The 16,836-nt window shown below is 44.7% G+C and overlaps 1 protein-coding gene across 1 annotated transcript in view; it reads left to right on the top strand.

Moving 5' to 3' along the window:
• LOC135378253 (sal-like protein 3) overlaps positions 1-16,836 on the top strand; it is a 125,779-nt gene that overhangs the window by 86,715 nt on the left and 22,228 nt on the right. Inside the window, exon 3 of the mRNA XM_064611228.1 lies at positions 293-430. Coding sequence (XP_064467298.1) covers positions 293-430 — 138 coding nt within the window. The remainder of the gene's footprint in view (positions 1-292; positions 431-16,836) is intronic.

Raw genomic sequence — 16,836 nt, 5'->3', positions numbered from 1 at the left:
TTCTGGAAATATGTATATCATGTCCATATTTTTCGCTCTATACAGCCGTGCAGTCTTTTTCCCATTTTGAAATTGCGGATAATGATGAATTAACTATACTAATTGCGGCATGAACATTTACTGTCCTCAAGCTTGAAGATTTACTTATATGGCAGCCTTCCGTCAATTCCTCGTCGTACTATTCACTTTTATTCTATGCACATAAACAAGCTCCGCAGAAGACGTTTTCTCCACAGCGGCCGTTCCCCGTGCCAGCGAATGCCTTTACAGCGTATTTTCCTCCACTTTGCAGGTGTTGACATCGAGCCTGATGCGAAAGAAGGGAACAAGACGGCCGGACTCAAAGAATCTCTCTTTTTTCTGGCCTGCCTCAGGGAAAAGAGGAAGAACTCGGTAGAGAACGACGCTGCGATAGACACGCGACATACAGGCGAGTCGACATCACTGAATTTAATGCCATTTCATTCTCGTAATGCTTGTATAGCTGTGTGTATCGCGATATCTCAAAAAGTACATACTTCATGACGCGACGAGTATGAAGTGCGTTCCGAAGTAGCTTGTCTTGGTGCCCCGTCAAGGTGTTCAACGTGCGGAATACAAAAAAAGTTGAAAGACAGACGACACGCAAAACACTCTTCTAGATGGCGTATTCAACATAAAGCTGGCACATTGTACACAAAACACCTTTTCGGGAGGGAGGGGTGGGGTTACGTTTTGTAAAAAGTGTAAAAACAAATGACTGCGTGTTGGTGGGCGTTTGGCGCGTCATACGCAACATTTTGTGGTGTTCATGACAATAGGTCTTGATGGGAGTGCTTCCCACTATACGTTTGTGCTATCTTTGTGGGGGAGTGCTACCCCAGTTTCAGAGCAAGTGGCCAAGTGAGTCGGGCCCTGTTTTGAAACAAAGGGAACGAAGTGAAATATGACACTGCTTGGAGACTGACTAAACATATATATCGTGATGCGCGGTGCGCAGCTGAACTGAAATACAGTGTGGGAACGAAGTTCTTCATTTATTGTCACCCCACTTCGTCATCAAAATATAATTGTTGTTGTTGTTCATTTATTGTCTCTTGGCTGTGTATCAGCATCAAACACATGATGCCGATAGAACTTCTCACTGAACATCATCATCATCATCATCACCCCGCGTGTGCGTGTGTATAAAACAAGGTGAGACTTGTGTTTTAGGACACTGATGTACGATTACGACTCGAGCGTGTGACACCAGCCATACATTTGGTTGTCGACTCCTTCATGTCACGCATGAACGCTAAACTTAGGAAGTTCAGAAGTGCACCCTTAAAAAATAACTTCACCGCATAACACGCTCCTAGCCAGCCACCATCCCGAATATCGCCGTTCTCCCCCCAGACTATAGTTGAAAACGCGAGGTATACGCCTCTTTGTGACACTTACGCAGTTACGTTAATTGTCACAAAAAGCCGTACGCCACGCGGTTTCCACAAATCAGGAATCATACAACGGTACCGTTCTGCGCAAAGATTGGTCGTTCGCGTGTTCTGTGGCGAAGTTCTGCTTTAACAGAGTGGAGAATCCTGACGGACCGCATGCAACAACAGCGCTTGGATTGAAATACGTTTCTTACCCCTCGGCTGATATAGAGTCACTAAATAAGCTACGCTTATTTAGTAGAAGCGTAGCTTATTTAGTGACTCTAGGCTGATATATCTTAATTGCGCCTATCCTATACTGCTGCTGTGGTGGTGGCCCGCTATAAATAAGCCATTTTTATACACGCTATTGCACCAAATATGAACGTATTTCGGACGCGATGTAAAAATAGGGTTTTGTTGAGACCACGAATTGTCCCTCATGCTCATGACCGCCGCGCATCCACAAGGACGAGGATTGAACTACATTTGTATGTCACTAAACAAGAAGGGGATGAAAACGCTCGCCTCCTCAATTGGAACTCACAATAACCAAGCATGAACGGTAATGCTCTTGATTGATTCATAAATAAAATTTAAAAAAATGTAGAGAGATATGAGATCCGACAAAGTCGGTCGGGCAATTCGAGAACACGTGAACAGAAAAGAAAGTAGGAAAACCAACCCCAAGACGAAGAATGCTCTTTACAGGTTGCCTTCAGGTATATATAGTTGGTCCAGAAAGGGTAGAAAACGACTTCGCGCATGAAGAAAACTAACGTTTGTGGCGAAAGTATCCGTCAGGTCGAATCTATCCCCAGAGACGTCCGAAATTGCAATAAAACTGTAGTATAGGAGAATTGCACACTAGTTTCCATAGGCTGTGAGAAAACAGGCATAAGAAACTTTGGATTGAATTTATGCTTTTAGCGCCAGTTTCCAAAGATTAAACGTTTTGATGAAGATGAGTATTGGATAGAGATGCCGATTAATAAAAACAGCAGCTTCTCACAGCAGCTTCACCTGCGTTGGGAGTAATGCATTACAAGGGGGGGGGAGGGGTAACGCATCACCGGTAATGCATTACGTAATGAGTAATTACGTCTGAGTAATGAGTAATGGTAATGAATTACATTTTGCAAGCAAGCAATGAGTAATGATAATGCATTACATTTCGACTGAGTAGTGCAAGGTAGCATTACTCATTACTCTCGTCAAATGTTAATTGCGCCAGGTGAAGGTTGGGAATATCCAGTTTTTTCCAGCCAAGTCTTTAACAATGAGCACAGGGCAACAAAGACGCAGAACGGCCCAGCCTGGAGAATCCTGCAAGAGGTCAACAGTCATCAGTGTCCACATGGTGATGTCACCTTCTTTCTCCTGTACGCGTTTGGGGTAAAGGAGAACCAATGAAAGAGAAACATGGCATCTATGTGAGGGTAACAATAACTATGTCCACGAGTGATTGGCGGTGTTGATGTGGTACCGTGTTCCGCTGTCAGAGGTCGTTTTTCCGCCAGGACTGAATTGTAGAACTGGACATAGCGAAAACGGATCACGGAGCCGGCTGGTGGACACTTGTCCCTTCTATGAGCCGAATTTAGTGCGTATATCGAGCCAGTTAGTTGAGATAGGAGAAATTTTACGGTTCGGTTCAAATTATGAGGATCGCAGCCTCGAACCGCTAGACGGGTTCTCGACACTCAAGAGACTGTTCGTGTAGTAAGTACAACACGGGAATTGCGTCATCCGCTTCCGTTGAACGAATGTTCAGTGTGGCAAAAGATGTCCCGCCGCCGAAGCGGGTAAGGCCAGCGGATGACAACTTTGAGCATCAACTGCTACAACAGTGCGATAAATCTTACCTACAGTTTTTGCCTATCAGTCTCGTGTCTGCAGGGATTTACTGCCACCGATTTGGGGGATATTCTGCTGTCTACTGCCTATGACAAAGAAAGCAAGGAAGACAACTCATGCTTGGCACGCTTGAAGCCCTAAACACGTAAATGTAATGCCAAAGTAATGACATTACTCGATTCAAGTAATATCATTACTAATGCATATTACTAACGTCGAAAAAGTAATGAGTAATGGTAATGCATTGCAAAATAAAAGTAGTTTCCCCACCTCTGGCTGCAGGAACATCATTTATCTTGCTCTTCAGGAATGAGACAGCATGCACGCGCTGGCTTGTACAGCCACGCACAAAATTGGCGAATGACGGGCATATTCGGGTTTCGAAGCACGCGAGCAGAAGCAGCGTCGTGGGTGTCGCTCTCCCCCATCTTCAGACGAGTTCCCGATCGATTTCACCTTTTGCCTAATGAGCTTCCGTCCTCCCGCCATTCACAGCTTCTTCCTCCCTGGGAGCCCTCTGCCAAACACAAGCGCGATGAACTCGCAGCGCCACGTGGCTGCGGTAACGTACACCTCGCACTTTCTACCTTTCTGTCCGGCCCCGTGCAGGCCCCAGTTATACCCTCTTGCCTTCATGAGCCCATGATAAAATATAGCATTCAATTAGGGATTTCCCTTTGATATCTATTGTTGTGAACCCTGTTCTTACCGCCTGCAAATTCGCGCATTCCGGCGAGCCAGTGTATATGGGCCTGTCATCAGGATGATAAGTGCTCTTGTCAGGTCTTCAGTGCTGTCATAACCCGCTCTGCGCCGCGTAGTTGCAACATTCCAATGGGAAAGGAGTAAATGCAGAGAATATTTATGGTCATTACATCTCTCCTTTAGTCTTTACATGCCGACAATGCCGAGTTTGTTGTTCTCCTGATATCTGCGCATACTGAAACGGGGATTGCTGCGACTTCAGAGCGGGCTGCGCCACAAGTGCAACTGCCGTGGCCGGCTTCCCGCGAGGAGAGGTCACGTGCTCCTGAGAACCAACAGTAACGACTGAGAGTTCTCTCGCGTCTGACGTCAAAGATCAGTATGGCAGCGTGCTTAAGAAAATCGTTCATATTGTTAACACATCTGCAGATAACGTGATTGTGACACTTGTGTCACATTGGTATTCGTCAATGGTTTGCGTCCAGCCACAACCTTTATTAGAATGTCGCGATATTTATTTTATCAGTTTCACGTTTCGAAGCCCTTACAAGCTTTGCAATTAGACAGAGCTGTTTCGCTTAAGGGGAGTCTAAGGTACCCCTATACCGGTATATGTAGTTGAAGGAAATATGGTGAATATATTGATGCTATGACCTACTACACTCTTAAAAAAAGGTGTACTTTAACTCCTTTCCTTGCCACATATATAACACCCTTTTGGAGAGTACAATTACGCTCAAAAGGGTGTCTCCTCACTCCCTCAAGGGAGTAGCATAACACCTTTTCCCTGCCGGAGAGTAATATTACTCTCCAGTAGAGAGAAATGTGTTATGCTACTCCCTTGAGGGAGTGAAGAGATACCCTTTTGAGCGTAATTGTACTCTCCAAAAGGGTGTTATATATGTGGCAAAAAAAGGAGTTAAAGGACACCCTTTTTTTAAGAGTGTATAACTTAGTGTGCTGGCCTGCTAAGATCAAGATCACGGGTTCGATCCCGGCCGAGGACGGTAGCAATGTAGGAGAGGTAAACATTGCTTCCAACAGCGTACGTGTGTCGGATATCTTCAGCGAAATTATCCGCAGTCCCGTACCCCGCAGCACTTGCAGCATGTCGCCAGAAAACTATGGGCTGACTCATTGGCAGCTATAACATTTTTTTTGCTCAGTCTGAGATTTTTTTATGTCAAACGACATCTGAGGCGGATCGTATCAAATGATAGGAAATGTCCGACTGCAGGTTATCCGAAACTGTTCAGCTGAAACCTGTGCAGAAACCTGTTTGTGTTTTTCTCTCGATCGCAAGTGACCCTTTGCGCATACGCTTTCAGTTTTACGGACTCTCTTTAAAGCTGTCTTGACCTTTATGGATACCATAGGACTTCGATCCTTATTGTGAAGGGGCTCATTATTTCATTCCCAGCATCACCGCCAGCAATGGGGTAGAGTATCACCCCTGGCGATGAAACTCTCCATTCATCATCTCACAATAAAGTTGTTGTTGTTATCGACCTCGTTGAATCATTATCCACAAAATGAAAAATTAATCTGCGTTTCATTATATGAGTTCCAGTGGCCAATTCCTTAGGGTGCCATCACATAACTTTCCGATTACGTGCTCAATTATTGTAGTTGTAGGATCACACTATCCAGCTAGGTGTTCGAGCACAGATATGGCTGTGTCGCACTTTGTTCACAAATTCACAATGTCCAATATGCGATTCCAATTCTTATTATCCGACGCTTGATTCTCAGCTGTAACCGAGGCCTGTGCAGCGAGCTTTACCTGCGGTACGAGATTTACGTATAGTATACCATTTGCTCAGACGTTTTTAACACTTACGATAACGTGTTTTCCGATGCCATCTTCTCTCCTGCGTTTTGTGCTTCTTTCTTCATTTCGTCCTCTTTGTTTTCTTGTACAACCACACAAGGACACCCCACTTGTCCTATGAATTGCTTATTTCATTATTATTGTTTATTTATTTAATTCCACTAAATTATACACTTCATTCCCGTGTCACTCATCTAATCTCTCACATGCAGTGGTGTGGGGCACTGCACTCCGGCGGTGAAACGCCCCATGTCATCGTGATCACATATTTCTCGCTGTTGTTTCTACTGCGTTCATGCTGCGTTCCTTCCGTCTTAGCGTTCTACCACACTCTAAAAAAAGCAATTACAACTTTCAGTCTCCTAGATTGCAGTTATTCCCCATTTTAGTCCCATCACCCTGAAATTCACTCCCCAGCACTGTATATAGCCCGCCGTGGTATAGCCCATATGTATTAAATAAGAAAAAAAAACTAAAGCTTGGAATGTTCAGCACATTAAATGTCGCATAAACTACCGTGCATCTTGTTTCCAAAAGGAGTAAAATTATTTTATTATCCCCCCCCCCCCCGGCTTAGAGTGTACGCAATGTATTGCAGTCTAACTCACTGTATGTTTAGACTGTACATTATGAACCAGTGAGTGTTTCTCGGTGCCCCTAACGTCTCTCCCTTTCCTTTCCCCCTTTCCTTTTTCCCTTTATGCTTTCTTCTGCCTGACCCACTCTACCTCTTTCCTGTTTGTTTGTTTGCTTTTTGTTCTCTTTTTTCTGGCTCTGTTGTTCCACCCACAAACGCGTTTTGGAGTAGCCAGTCCTGACTGGGTCGGGACTAACATCTCCATATTTTTCTTTCATTTCCAATTCAAATTCACTGTACGTTTATTCTTTATTTTATCGGAACTTCACGCATACAACAGCTGCGTTTTTGCTTCCCTTTTCCAAAAAAGCTTTAATGTGTGTGTGTGTGTGTGTAGGATACAGGAGTGAGAATGTAGGAAAGAGAGATAGAGAGTGGAGGAGGAATTGAGTAGCTTTTCTTTGGGGAGTCAGCTCTGTTGAAGGAGCTCGTCAATTGCTGTGCGGATTGCCCGTATACTATACCGCGTTATTCGGGGATGACTTCCTTTTCGGACGAAACGCGCTCCCCTCCCTCCCCCCCCTTTTTTTACGTCGGTTGTAAATCGCCATTCGGCTCATATGACCCTAAATGGGAGGAGCACTCACCGCATTTCGCGTCACTCCTGGGACGCCCCAGTTGAGCGGCTGCTCTTGTTCAATATTCCGTGCCTTCTATTGTGACACGGACAGAACACATTTGGCGGCGTTTCCATTTTCACCGCAGGTGCAATCGCTCCAAATGCATTGAAACGTTATTGCGATTTCTCGCGCGAAAAACATCGTGGAAGTGGTTGGTCCACTGGTTAATCCTTTCCGGCAGGCAGGCAGACCGCCTTTCAATGAACGGCACACCACGCAGCATGTTCATTTCATATACAAGCAAGAGACCGAGAAGAAGCGATGTTCGCTACCATCACCAACAACAACTTTATTGTGACATGATGAATGGGGAGGTACCTTTCAATCAGTAAAGGCGCATTTTAATTCATCGGTATTGCATGATCCCTTATAGCTGACACTGACGCACGGCAGATTGAGAACGGTAACTATTCCCTCGGTTTTTTCGCGAAACATTCTCGAGACTGGCTAAATGTTGGGCTTCTTGGTGACCAATGAAAAAAGACAAAAACGGGAGCTCAGAAACCCGGAAGAGGTATTGAACTATGTGTGTGCGCGGGGACGGGGAGAGAATAAGAGGGTGCCGTGTGGTGAGCGTTCATCGCACGTTAAAGAACCCTCAAGTGGGCAAAAGCAATCCACAGACCGACCGCTGTGGCGTCGCTCATGATCTCAGTTGTCTCGCGACGTAAACACCCAATTATATAGAGAATAAGAATGAGATTGTATGCGTCATCCAGCTACATCCACACTGTTAAAACAGATAGAAAATGTAATTGGAGAAGATTTACACGCAAGGTGAGTCCGATCACACTTGTGTGGAGACATGCTGCACGTGCCGCGGGGTATAGGAGTGCGGATAATTTCGACCACCTGGGGTTCTTTTGACGTGCACACTGTGCTGAAAACACATTATGCATGTCCAGGACAGGCACCTCCTTCTATTTTCAACAAATCACAAGATATCATTCGCAGTAACACAGATGGCTACGAGCGTATGACGTGGTGAAGTTGTTTTAACAATGCAGACTGAACTCCCTACCCAACAACAAAGCTACCCTGAAATGCCCCCCCCCCCCCCCGCCCCTCACGCATAAGGCTCTCCAGACTGCTACATGCATCGAAAAGGCGGACGAAAAGTAAAATAAGGAAAGCAGGACAAGGAACTCGACAACACACGAGCCTAATGCGCTCTCTCCCACAGCACAACTAACTATAAGGTTTACAAACGCCGAAAACACGAGGACTCGCGTCTTGGGTTCCCAAACGCCCAGCGCCTTCGCAATATCAAAATTTCTACTATACAGGCTATCGAGGGAAGATTTCAGCTTGGCTCTTTCCGGCGCGTACCTTGCGGGGGATTTCCTATTCGTGTTTCCAAGCGCTTTCTGGCAAGCTCGCGCCATCTGTCGGGAGACCCATAAAGCCGCGTTCAGCTGAAGAACAGCACTTCTGCCGGTATGGGAAAACGTTTCATTTGGCTGTGGCTATTTCTGTGATATCTGCCACGCGTGACTCTTCTTTGTATGGCTACAGCTGAGTGACTACTTCCGAATCGAGGGTCGACTTGTTGTTGTTTTATTTTATTTATTTATTTATTTTTATTTTTAAGCCACAGCTACTCAGAACACGACGTAGGATGGTATATGACTCGTATTACGATTTGAAGCAGCAGTGGTGGCTTGTATTGTGGGAACAGTGATGAAAGCCACAAGAATAGCGACGTGGACCAGTCGCTGCAATTCCTTCGTGCACGTGTTCGTGTCAGTGTGTTCCTCCCAACTGGTTTGCTCCTTTTTGATTTTTAATGATGATGAGTTGATAAGCCGAAAATAGAAATAAAATATGGTGAGATTGAATTCGGCACCCGACCAACCCGACCAACCTGAGCACCAGCAGTCGTAAAAGCTCGATCCATGACTGTCATCGTAAGAGTAGTCATGAATTGTCACAATGCCCACCAGTATTGTTTGTAACGTGAGATATAATTCCCAGACGTATTCACGTATAATCGCGTTCTAGTGCTTCGAGAAACAGTAGTCATGAAATGGCGAATCATGACGAGGATCGACCTAAATAGTGCAAATAGTTAAAATAAAATAGTGCAAATAGTTAAAATAAAATAGTGCAAATAGTTCAATAAGGAAATTACAGCAGTATGTATAATTCAATGTAGAACGTTTGGACCAGAAATAGTAATAAAATTCAGCTGGCTTGGAACTTGACATTGACAAACTTGACATTGACTTTGACCGTGAAATAGACATGACATCCCATAATTCCCAGCAATAGCCACACGTAGCGATACCAATAAAGACGCGAGTAATGGTTGAAATCCTGGGAACTGAAATGAATTGTTCAAACATCATGCGCGACATAGTAGATGTCCGAGTTCTGATTAAATGGTGTAGCCCTCGGATTGTTTTCGATAATACGTGAATTAAATTCGTGAACCGACGTAGTAAACTGGGCAGGTCTTGGATTCGGTTAGGTGACCGACGGATTAAATCGGGTGAGAAATCCTGCAGGGCACATCTTGTATACCGAGGGCGGTGAGGGACCCGGTAACTGCACCGAGAGCAGGTCACGGCGACGCAAGTGGCCATTCCTCCCCCCATCTTCTAGACGTCGAAGGGTCGACAGTTTTTCCAGAGCAGGTTTGATATCACGCGTGATAGCAAATTTGACAGCAAAACTGGTTTGATATCCTTCGATATCCGTTTCTTTCGCAAAAAGAAGGAAACAGAGAGGAATTCGCTTTGTAGCGTGTAATGCACCTCATCGCATATATGTCCAGCTACCGTCTTCAAACAGATAACTTCATACTTTCCACTACCGGTGCGGTATGTTTGCCTCTGTGCTCCGCAATGTACAGCCACCGTCGGACTTAACCATAATGCGCGAGGCCTGCGCGGACAAAAGCATCGCGGAGCGCAGGGTTTGCGACTATAGATCCCGGCGATAGATAGATGAGGGCGTCTGTACTGCGCGTCCCGCATGCTGTAAAATATCCAGGTTTTCTCCACCAGAGGTAGCCCTTGTTTGCTTTAATAGGCGTGAGACACTTCGCCCTCTGTCCCAAGTAAAATCCAAACAACTAAGAAAAAGTGAAGGAGGGCAAAGTCAGGATGACCAATAAAAAGATTCAATTGCGAGCCATATACTGCACAAGGTTGCACGTCGTCAGATGAAACGGGTGAAATTCTCACCGTTACTAATTTTCAATATGTGTAGTAACGTCGCTAAGAGGAAGAGACGTTTGGTATCAACATCAGTTATAACAAAAACATAAAGACGAAAAGGCAAGAAAGTCGTGTACGCAGGAAAAAAAAAAAAGGAAAACATTGCGGTGTACAACGCAAGGACAGAACAAGCAGTATACGTACTCGTATATGTGGGGGCTCTGTAGTGAACAGTTGCCTGTCACATCATTGCTGCTTGTGCACATGCGACCATTGCAATAATTTCCTGAAATGGAGAACCAGTAGAAAAAATTACAGGACGGTTACGACGATTGTGTAACGCGAATTTCAGAAGTAGCTGTTGTGTGTGGATGTTGGCACTTTTAGTGCTGATATATGCGCAACTACTTTACAGTGACGAGTACTGCCTTGTGATCTGTGAAGTGAGTGGTGATGTGGAGAGCTGGGATTAGCGGGACAAAAACATTACCAAAATCGGGACAAAAGTGGGACAGGAAACGTTGAAAACTCGTGACACTTTCAGGGACAACGTACCCATCTCTGAGTATGTCAAAATTGCTTTTATTAGCTTTAGATTATTTTCACTTGTTTTGCATCACGGAAACCGAGGGTTTTGTGATACAGCCACAGCGATTTCCCGAAACCTTCCCTTAACAGCTACCGCTGTAAAATGTCCCACGTTTTCCTAGTTTGCTTGCTTGGTCAGCTCGCGAAAGGGCACCCATCAAAATTTTGTTCGGGGCTATTCCAGCCTGAGGGGGCATTTCCAGCTATACGTATACTCTCCATTCATACAACGGAATATTGGTGGCGATCGTGGAAACCAAAAGTGTTGCTCGCTCTCCTTCACTTTACATTTGATTATTTTATATATTTGTTATATTGTTGATTATTTTGATTTCGAGTACCTATGTATTCGTCTCTTTCTTTCCACAATCCCATTTACTTTCGCCTTTCGTCGTTCGACTTCGCAGCTGGAATATGCATACGGCGTATCAGAAAATGGCCCAATTCGGTTGGGAACACATAGCGGCGTAGTTGTCGTTGGTTGTTTCTATTGACAAATGATGTTGAAAGCAATCCAAGGCATCATAATACGCTGCCACACGGTCAAGTATATGCTTGGTAATTTGTGGTCTCATAGCTTTCTGTTTTCTGGGCACGCTCTAAGTGCGTTACGACGGCCGCGCCCTCAACGCGATGGAAACTTTGCTCAGACCTTTTTCGTGCAAACGCTACAATGGTCAACGATCACAACGACGACATGGGCGAATGTTGTTCATCTTATTAGTTCCAGAAGCAAGCAGTTTGATTTTTCGGTCAACGCAAGAGTTGACTCAAAATGCCCTACACTTGTTGAACACACAAACCTCCGACCTCTCAAATACATTGCCCAATTGAAGAAAAGTATCTGTTCGTAATATCGGCGGCTTCTGGCTTGACGCTTTTGCTTCAACAAATCACTACAGCCTTTTGTATAGCCATCTGTAGGACGGGACAAGCTCAATACTTGCTTTTTTCTAGAAGCATCCAAGTATGTATTGTCATCAAGTAGGGAACCTACCACAAAGGAAAGCTGCTTACAACTGGTCATAACAATCTCTCTAAGCAGTTTTGTTATGGATTCTCTTTCATGCACGGACGAAGAGCATATTTCCCAGTGTGAAACATAGCCAATCTGATTTTCCCAACCAGGTCTATACAGGCGACGAACCGGCGGTTCACTACTATAGAAAGGCAGACCAAGCGGTTTCTATTTAATAGGCCGATGCCGTACCGATACACCTTCAGAAAACGCGGTCACCATTCATGCATTTCACTCGCATATGACACTTATCTCTACGCTTTAGCGACACTATACGTAAGGTCATCGCCGAGCAAACGGATTATACACGAACGCGTTTAAGGAAATAACTGGAGGGCGCAGTCTTTTGCGATGCGCAACACACACATATGAACTGCATGCATAAATCCTGCACTTATCAACATGCCCTCTTTCGTTCCTTCGAAATGGTTCCCGCAACAAAAAGATAAAATTTTGCTTATCATACGTGCATGCAAAAAAGTCCGTTAAGCAAAATCTGTTAAGCGGGAAAAAAGCAAAAACTGTTCGATCGACCTGAAAAATAAAGAAAGGGTGGTGTCTTCTGTATGCTATGGAGAAGCTGGGACGCCGCAAGCGCTGCAGAGGAATGTTTTGAAGGAAATGCGACGAAGATAAGCGTATAAGTAGATTTAAATCACTCTAATATTATTACTTTGCATTCCTCACGCACTTTGGCCCCGCGGGCGACAAAATGATGCTCGAATCGGAAAATCAAATAAATGCACAGCTGTTTTGAAGAGAAATTGGTCTCTACTCATGCGGGTAAACGATGTTTACCTCAGTATCGCACGACCTTTACAGAAGAGTGGCTGCTTCTTTAAACGGCAAGGTAACAACAACGTACGAAGTTCCGCGAGCTATAGCACAACTACCACCGAAGGATTTCGACGAAGCTTATACGAAGCCAATGAACGAACAACGTGATTCTACTCTAAACTACAAAAGCTAATAACCGCAACTTAAACGCACTCACTGCCATAAGCAATCTTCCAAAAAAAAAAAGGAAAAAAAAACAACACAAAAAAAAACAGCTTCCAAACAGTTAACTTGGAGCCACGCTTTTTGTAAGCACATCGAAGTCATCAGCGTTCTGCATACGCTTTGCTTCCAAAACACTGACAGTCTGGTTTTGTTTATTATTTCTCTGCTTGAATTCGTCCTATACGTCCATCTTGTGTTCTCCAATTTGCCTGGATTTTGGCGCCGTAAGAGGATTGGGCCCTCGCTGCTTAATCCCAGCATTCCCGCGAAAATGACGTCTGCCCGGTGACCTCTCGGGCATCGGGGCAACTTTTCCGGTTATTACGACTCATCTCTTGCTGCCTGGATTTACCGAATGGAGCTCTCGTTTTTGCCTAGTTGCTATGGGGTGTTTCCTTCTCCATTCGTATAGACCTTTTTGGTCGAAACGCGCTAAATTAGGGACGTTGGTCCAGGAATTACTATCTGCAACCAATCTTCGCAATAAATGTCGCTTATGACACAATTGTTATGCTTTAAGGCTTTGTTCCTTGCATAGTATTTGGAACAATCCTCAAAATACGTCTCAATGTCTAGAAGTCTATTAGAGCATCTGCAGATTTGCGAAAGATCTGGCGCAACGAAGCTTGTCCGTTGAGGGTATGTTTTTACTGGAGTGTTTGGCGCAGTCACTCAGGTATAGTTGCCATTTAGAACCTTGCGATTCCACCAAAACCAGTCGTTAGCAGGTAGTATAGATGGCCAGACGATACTACACTTGTCACGAAAATGGCTCATGTTTCTGCACCACAATCTATGTGAAGGTGCTAGTGCATTTCAGACTGCTGTATTGCCGAGTAGGAACATGCGAATTCGACTCAGTTATATGTCCAAGCTATACTTTTGGGGTGCACCATCACCTAGGCAACTGCTGTACATGGGCACCATAAAAATACCAATAAATGAATACTTCATTCAACTGTTTTCTCGTCTTGCAGCCTTCTGTATTTGGTTGCTATATGACCACTCAGTTTAGATGCGTATTTATTTATGATATCCTCGGGGCTTAATATCATGTCTTACTTTGTGACCGGAAGAGCGAGGTACGTAAAGCACCTATAGCAAATGAAACTCCTTTTAACATATTGTAGACCATCTAATGTCATTAGGTAGCCCATCATCCCATCCTATCCCATCCGGCATCAAATCATCCGCTGTAGTGCGTCTACTACGTTTTGTGGGAACTTTCTAGAGACACAAGCGGGCAGTTTTGCTTTCGTTCTCATTTCATCTGCGTTTTACCTATTGTCGTAGGGTCCTGCTTTCCAGCGGTGAATCACCCCATGCCATACTCACGATTTGTCTGTTATTTTTCCGTTTATATAAATAAGCAAATCTTTTTGTGGCATAGTCTATAAACTGTCTTAGCAGCTGGCAGAATAACTAATCAATTATGTTTTATTCGTATTTCCTCGTTTATTTAGTTATACATAATGTTAACTGCCTACTACGCAATCAAAGTATGAACAATGGACACAATGAGAAAAAGAAACTTTTTCTGGAAGACATCTGGTTCCAATAATTCGACACACTTCGTGACACTTTTGTAACATACGCTATCGTTCGGAAGCCCATTCCGTTTAACAGCTATGTTAGGAGCAAACGAGAACTTACGAACATCAGTATTTGAATGTGGAACACATACACACGCTTTAACCAGCGCGGATTTCAGGCTGGAGCAAGCCGCTTAACAGAACATAATTTGTGCTATCAAGCTTAAAGTAACCTTTTTTCTTTAAGAGAAATAACTTTAAGCGATGTATGTTGTCCCGTATTTGAAAACGATTACCAAACTATCCGTTGAGCTACCGTAAATACACCCTAAACCAACTAAGATTTCACTCTTGGGAGGAGCAAGGCAAAAATGTCGGGGTCCGACTGTTCATGAGAGTCTGTGGAGGAGGGCATCTCCGGTCGCTATGCGGGGCGTCGGTCATAACTCAGGACAGGGCTTCGATCGGGCCGCGGGCCAGCCGGGTGGACGTCGCCATGGCAACAGCGTCCTCTGCTAGCTTCGGCTGCGCACATCATTTATTCAGCGCACCTCGAATAACAGAACAACGCTCCTCCACCCTCGCCGTTTTGGATGCTTCAAGATGTGCTGCTCTCCGACTTCCGTCAGCAGCAGTGTGTATAGTCTCTCTTCTGATGCGGCGCTTCTCTGAAACGCTCAAGCCGCGGATCCCGGAATGCGCTACGTGATGTGGTTGCTGTTGACTGCGTTTCTGTTAATTCAACCCCGGCAGGGCGATCACACAGGGGCGTAAGGTGATCAACTTTCGGGTGGAACCTTTGTCCGGGTCACTCTGAAAATGATGTCTGCTTCCTCACCATAGGGGAGGACTAACGATACAGTAGGCGGTGCTAAAACGGTTTTATTCATCTTTCCAACGCGTGAGACGCCAGAAAAAAGTGTATATGATATGACTAGGGTTCCGGTTTTTATTTTTGGGTGGATCCGGCGTATGTTTTTCGATGGTTATTGATTTTCACGCGATCTACATTTTTCTATGTTTTTTCCTAGCGTGTACATGGTTTACCCGACAGTTATCGGCGAATAGAAATCACAATGTAATTTCCGCACGACGCTTATTTAACATGGCGTTGTTCGCAGCAGTGGCGTTTTACGGCTAACGAAAAAGTAAACGAACATTTTTCACGAGCATCGTATTTCTGCATGGTTTCTGCATCAACAATTTGTTGGGGCATGTGCATCAATTTATCTCTGTCATCGTTGCCGGAATGTCCCTCTGTATTCGGTGTTTTTCGATTAAAACCGAATGAGGGAAAATTTGCCCGGCGTGTGTTTTTCGGTGTTTTTCGATTAAAACCGAAAACGCGGAACCCTAGATATGACCTGGTACGAATGTCCACTGTGCAAGAGTTCAAAATGGACGCTATATAAGATAAAGCCATCCCCACTTCCATCATCATCATCATCATCTATTCTTCAGCAGTTGTCTCATTCATGCTTGGAAGAATCCGTAGTAAAATCAGTCACCTCGTGCAGCATCACACAACAGGTGTTCTTCAAGTTAGATATCGGTCGATTTCTGTTAGGCGTGTACTGTATGTAGTTCGGCATTGTTTATACTGTATGCTACTAGCACACAAAATTCCTCTAGAAACTTGCACGATTAACGTAGTCGGCACATCCAAATAAAATACTGAATTCAGAACTCATACTTGCACTCCACTCGCAGTCAACGGTTGTTGCCTCTTCGATGACCACTTTCTCTGTGCGTGTGTCCGTCCTTCATGTCTCAGCGGACTTACTAACAGCTAACGTCAAGCAGTCGAAAGACCTGTACCAACACAGCTGAACGAGTGATTTGGTTTCCGAGCAGCGGTGAAAATAATCGTTTGACTCACATCTTCCTGTGTGATGTTCTGTCTGCTTTTTGTATCACAGGCAAGCAATGTTGGAAAGCCATACGCAGCGACCTTAAGTGCCTTCGGGCAATCGGCTGAAGGGAGTTGAATTTCCCCCATATGGTCGCAACGTCATTTCCACGGTTTCCGAAGTTTTGCCCGCCGTGGATAACTCAGAATTGCGTGGGTTAAAATAAACGGGACTCCCCCGCGTGGGCATGACGCGTTATCCTCCACAAGTGGAGTGAGAGAGCAATCGGTGACCCCTGCGAGGTCGGTAGGAAAGCATAGTGCCTGGCTCGCGAATTTGCTTGTCGCTCGCATTTATGCATTTCTATACTGCAGTTGTCGGGAAAACATAATAGTGTGCAATGCAGCTGACTTATTGCTCCCTGATTCACTAAGTAAAAAAAAAAAAAATAGAGAGGATCTCTCTTTCTCTCTCTCTCTCTTTGAGCATGCAGCTCTGGCTGTTTGAACAGTATGCCAAGTAAAAAAAAAAAAAAAAGCACCGGCTCCACTGCGATTGTTCGTTGCATTGCAAAAGTTTCCTCTGATCAATATTTCTCGCGAACACCAAACGTGCTCCTCTCTATAGTAGCGTTACAG

Source organism: Ornithodoros turicata, chromosome 1 (assembly GCF_037126465.1).
Source record: "Ornithodoros turicata isolate Travis chromosome 1, ASM3712646v1, whole genome shotgun sequence".
Taxonomy (NCBI): Eukaryota; Metazoa; Arthropoda; class Arachnida; order Ixodida; family Argasidae; genus Ornithodoros; species Ornithodoros turicata.
This window is presented reverse-complemented; position numbering and strand designations above follow the sequence as displayed.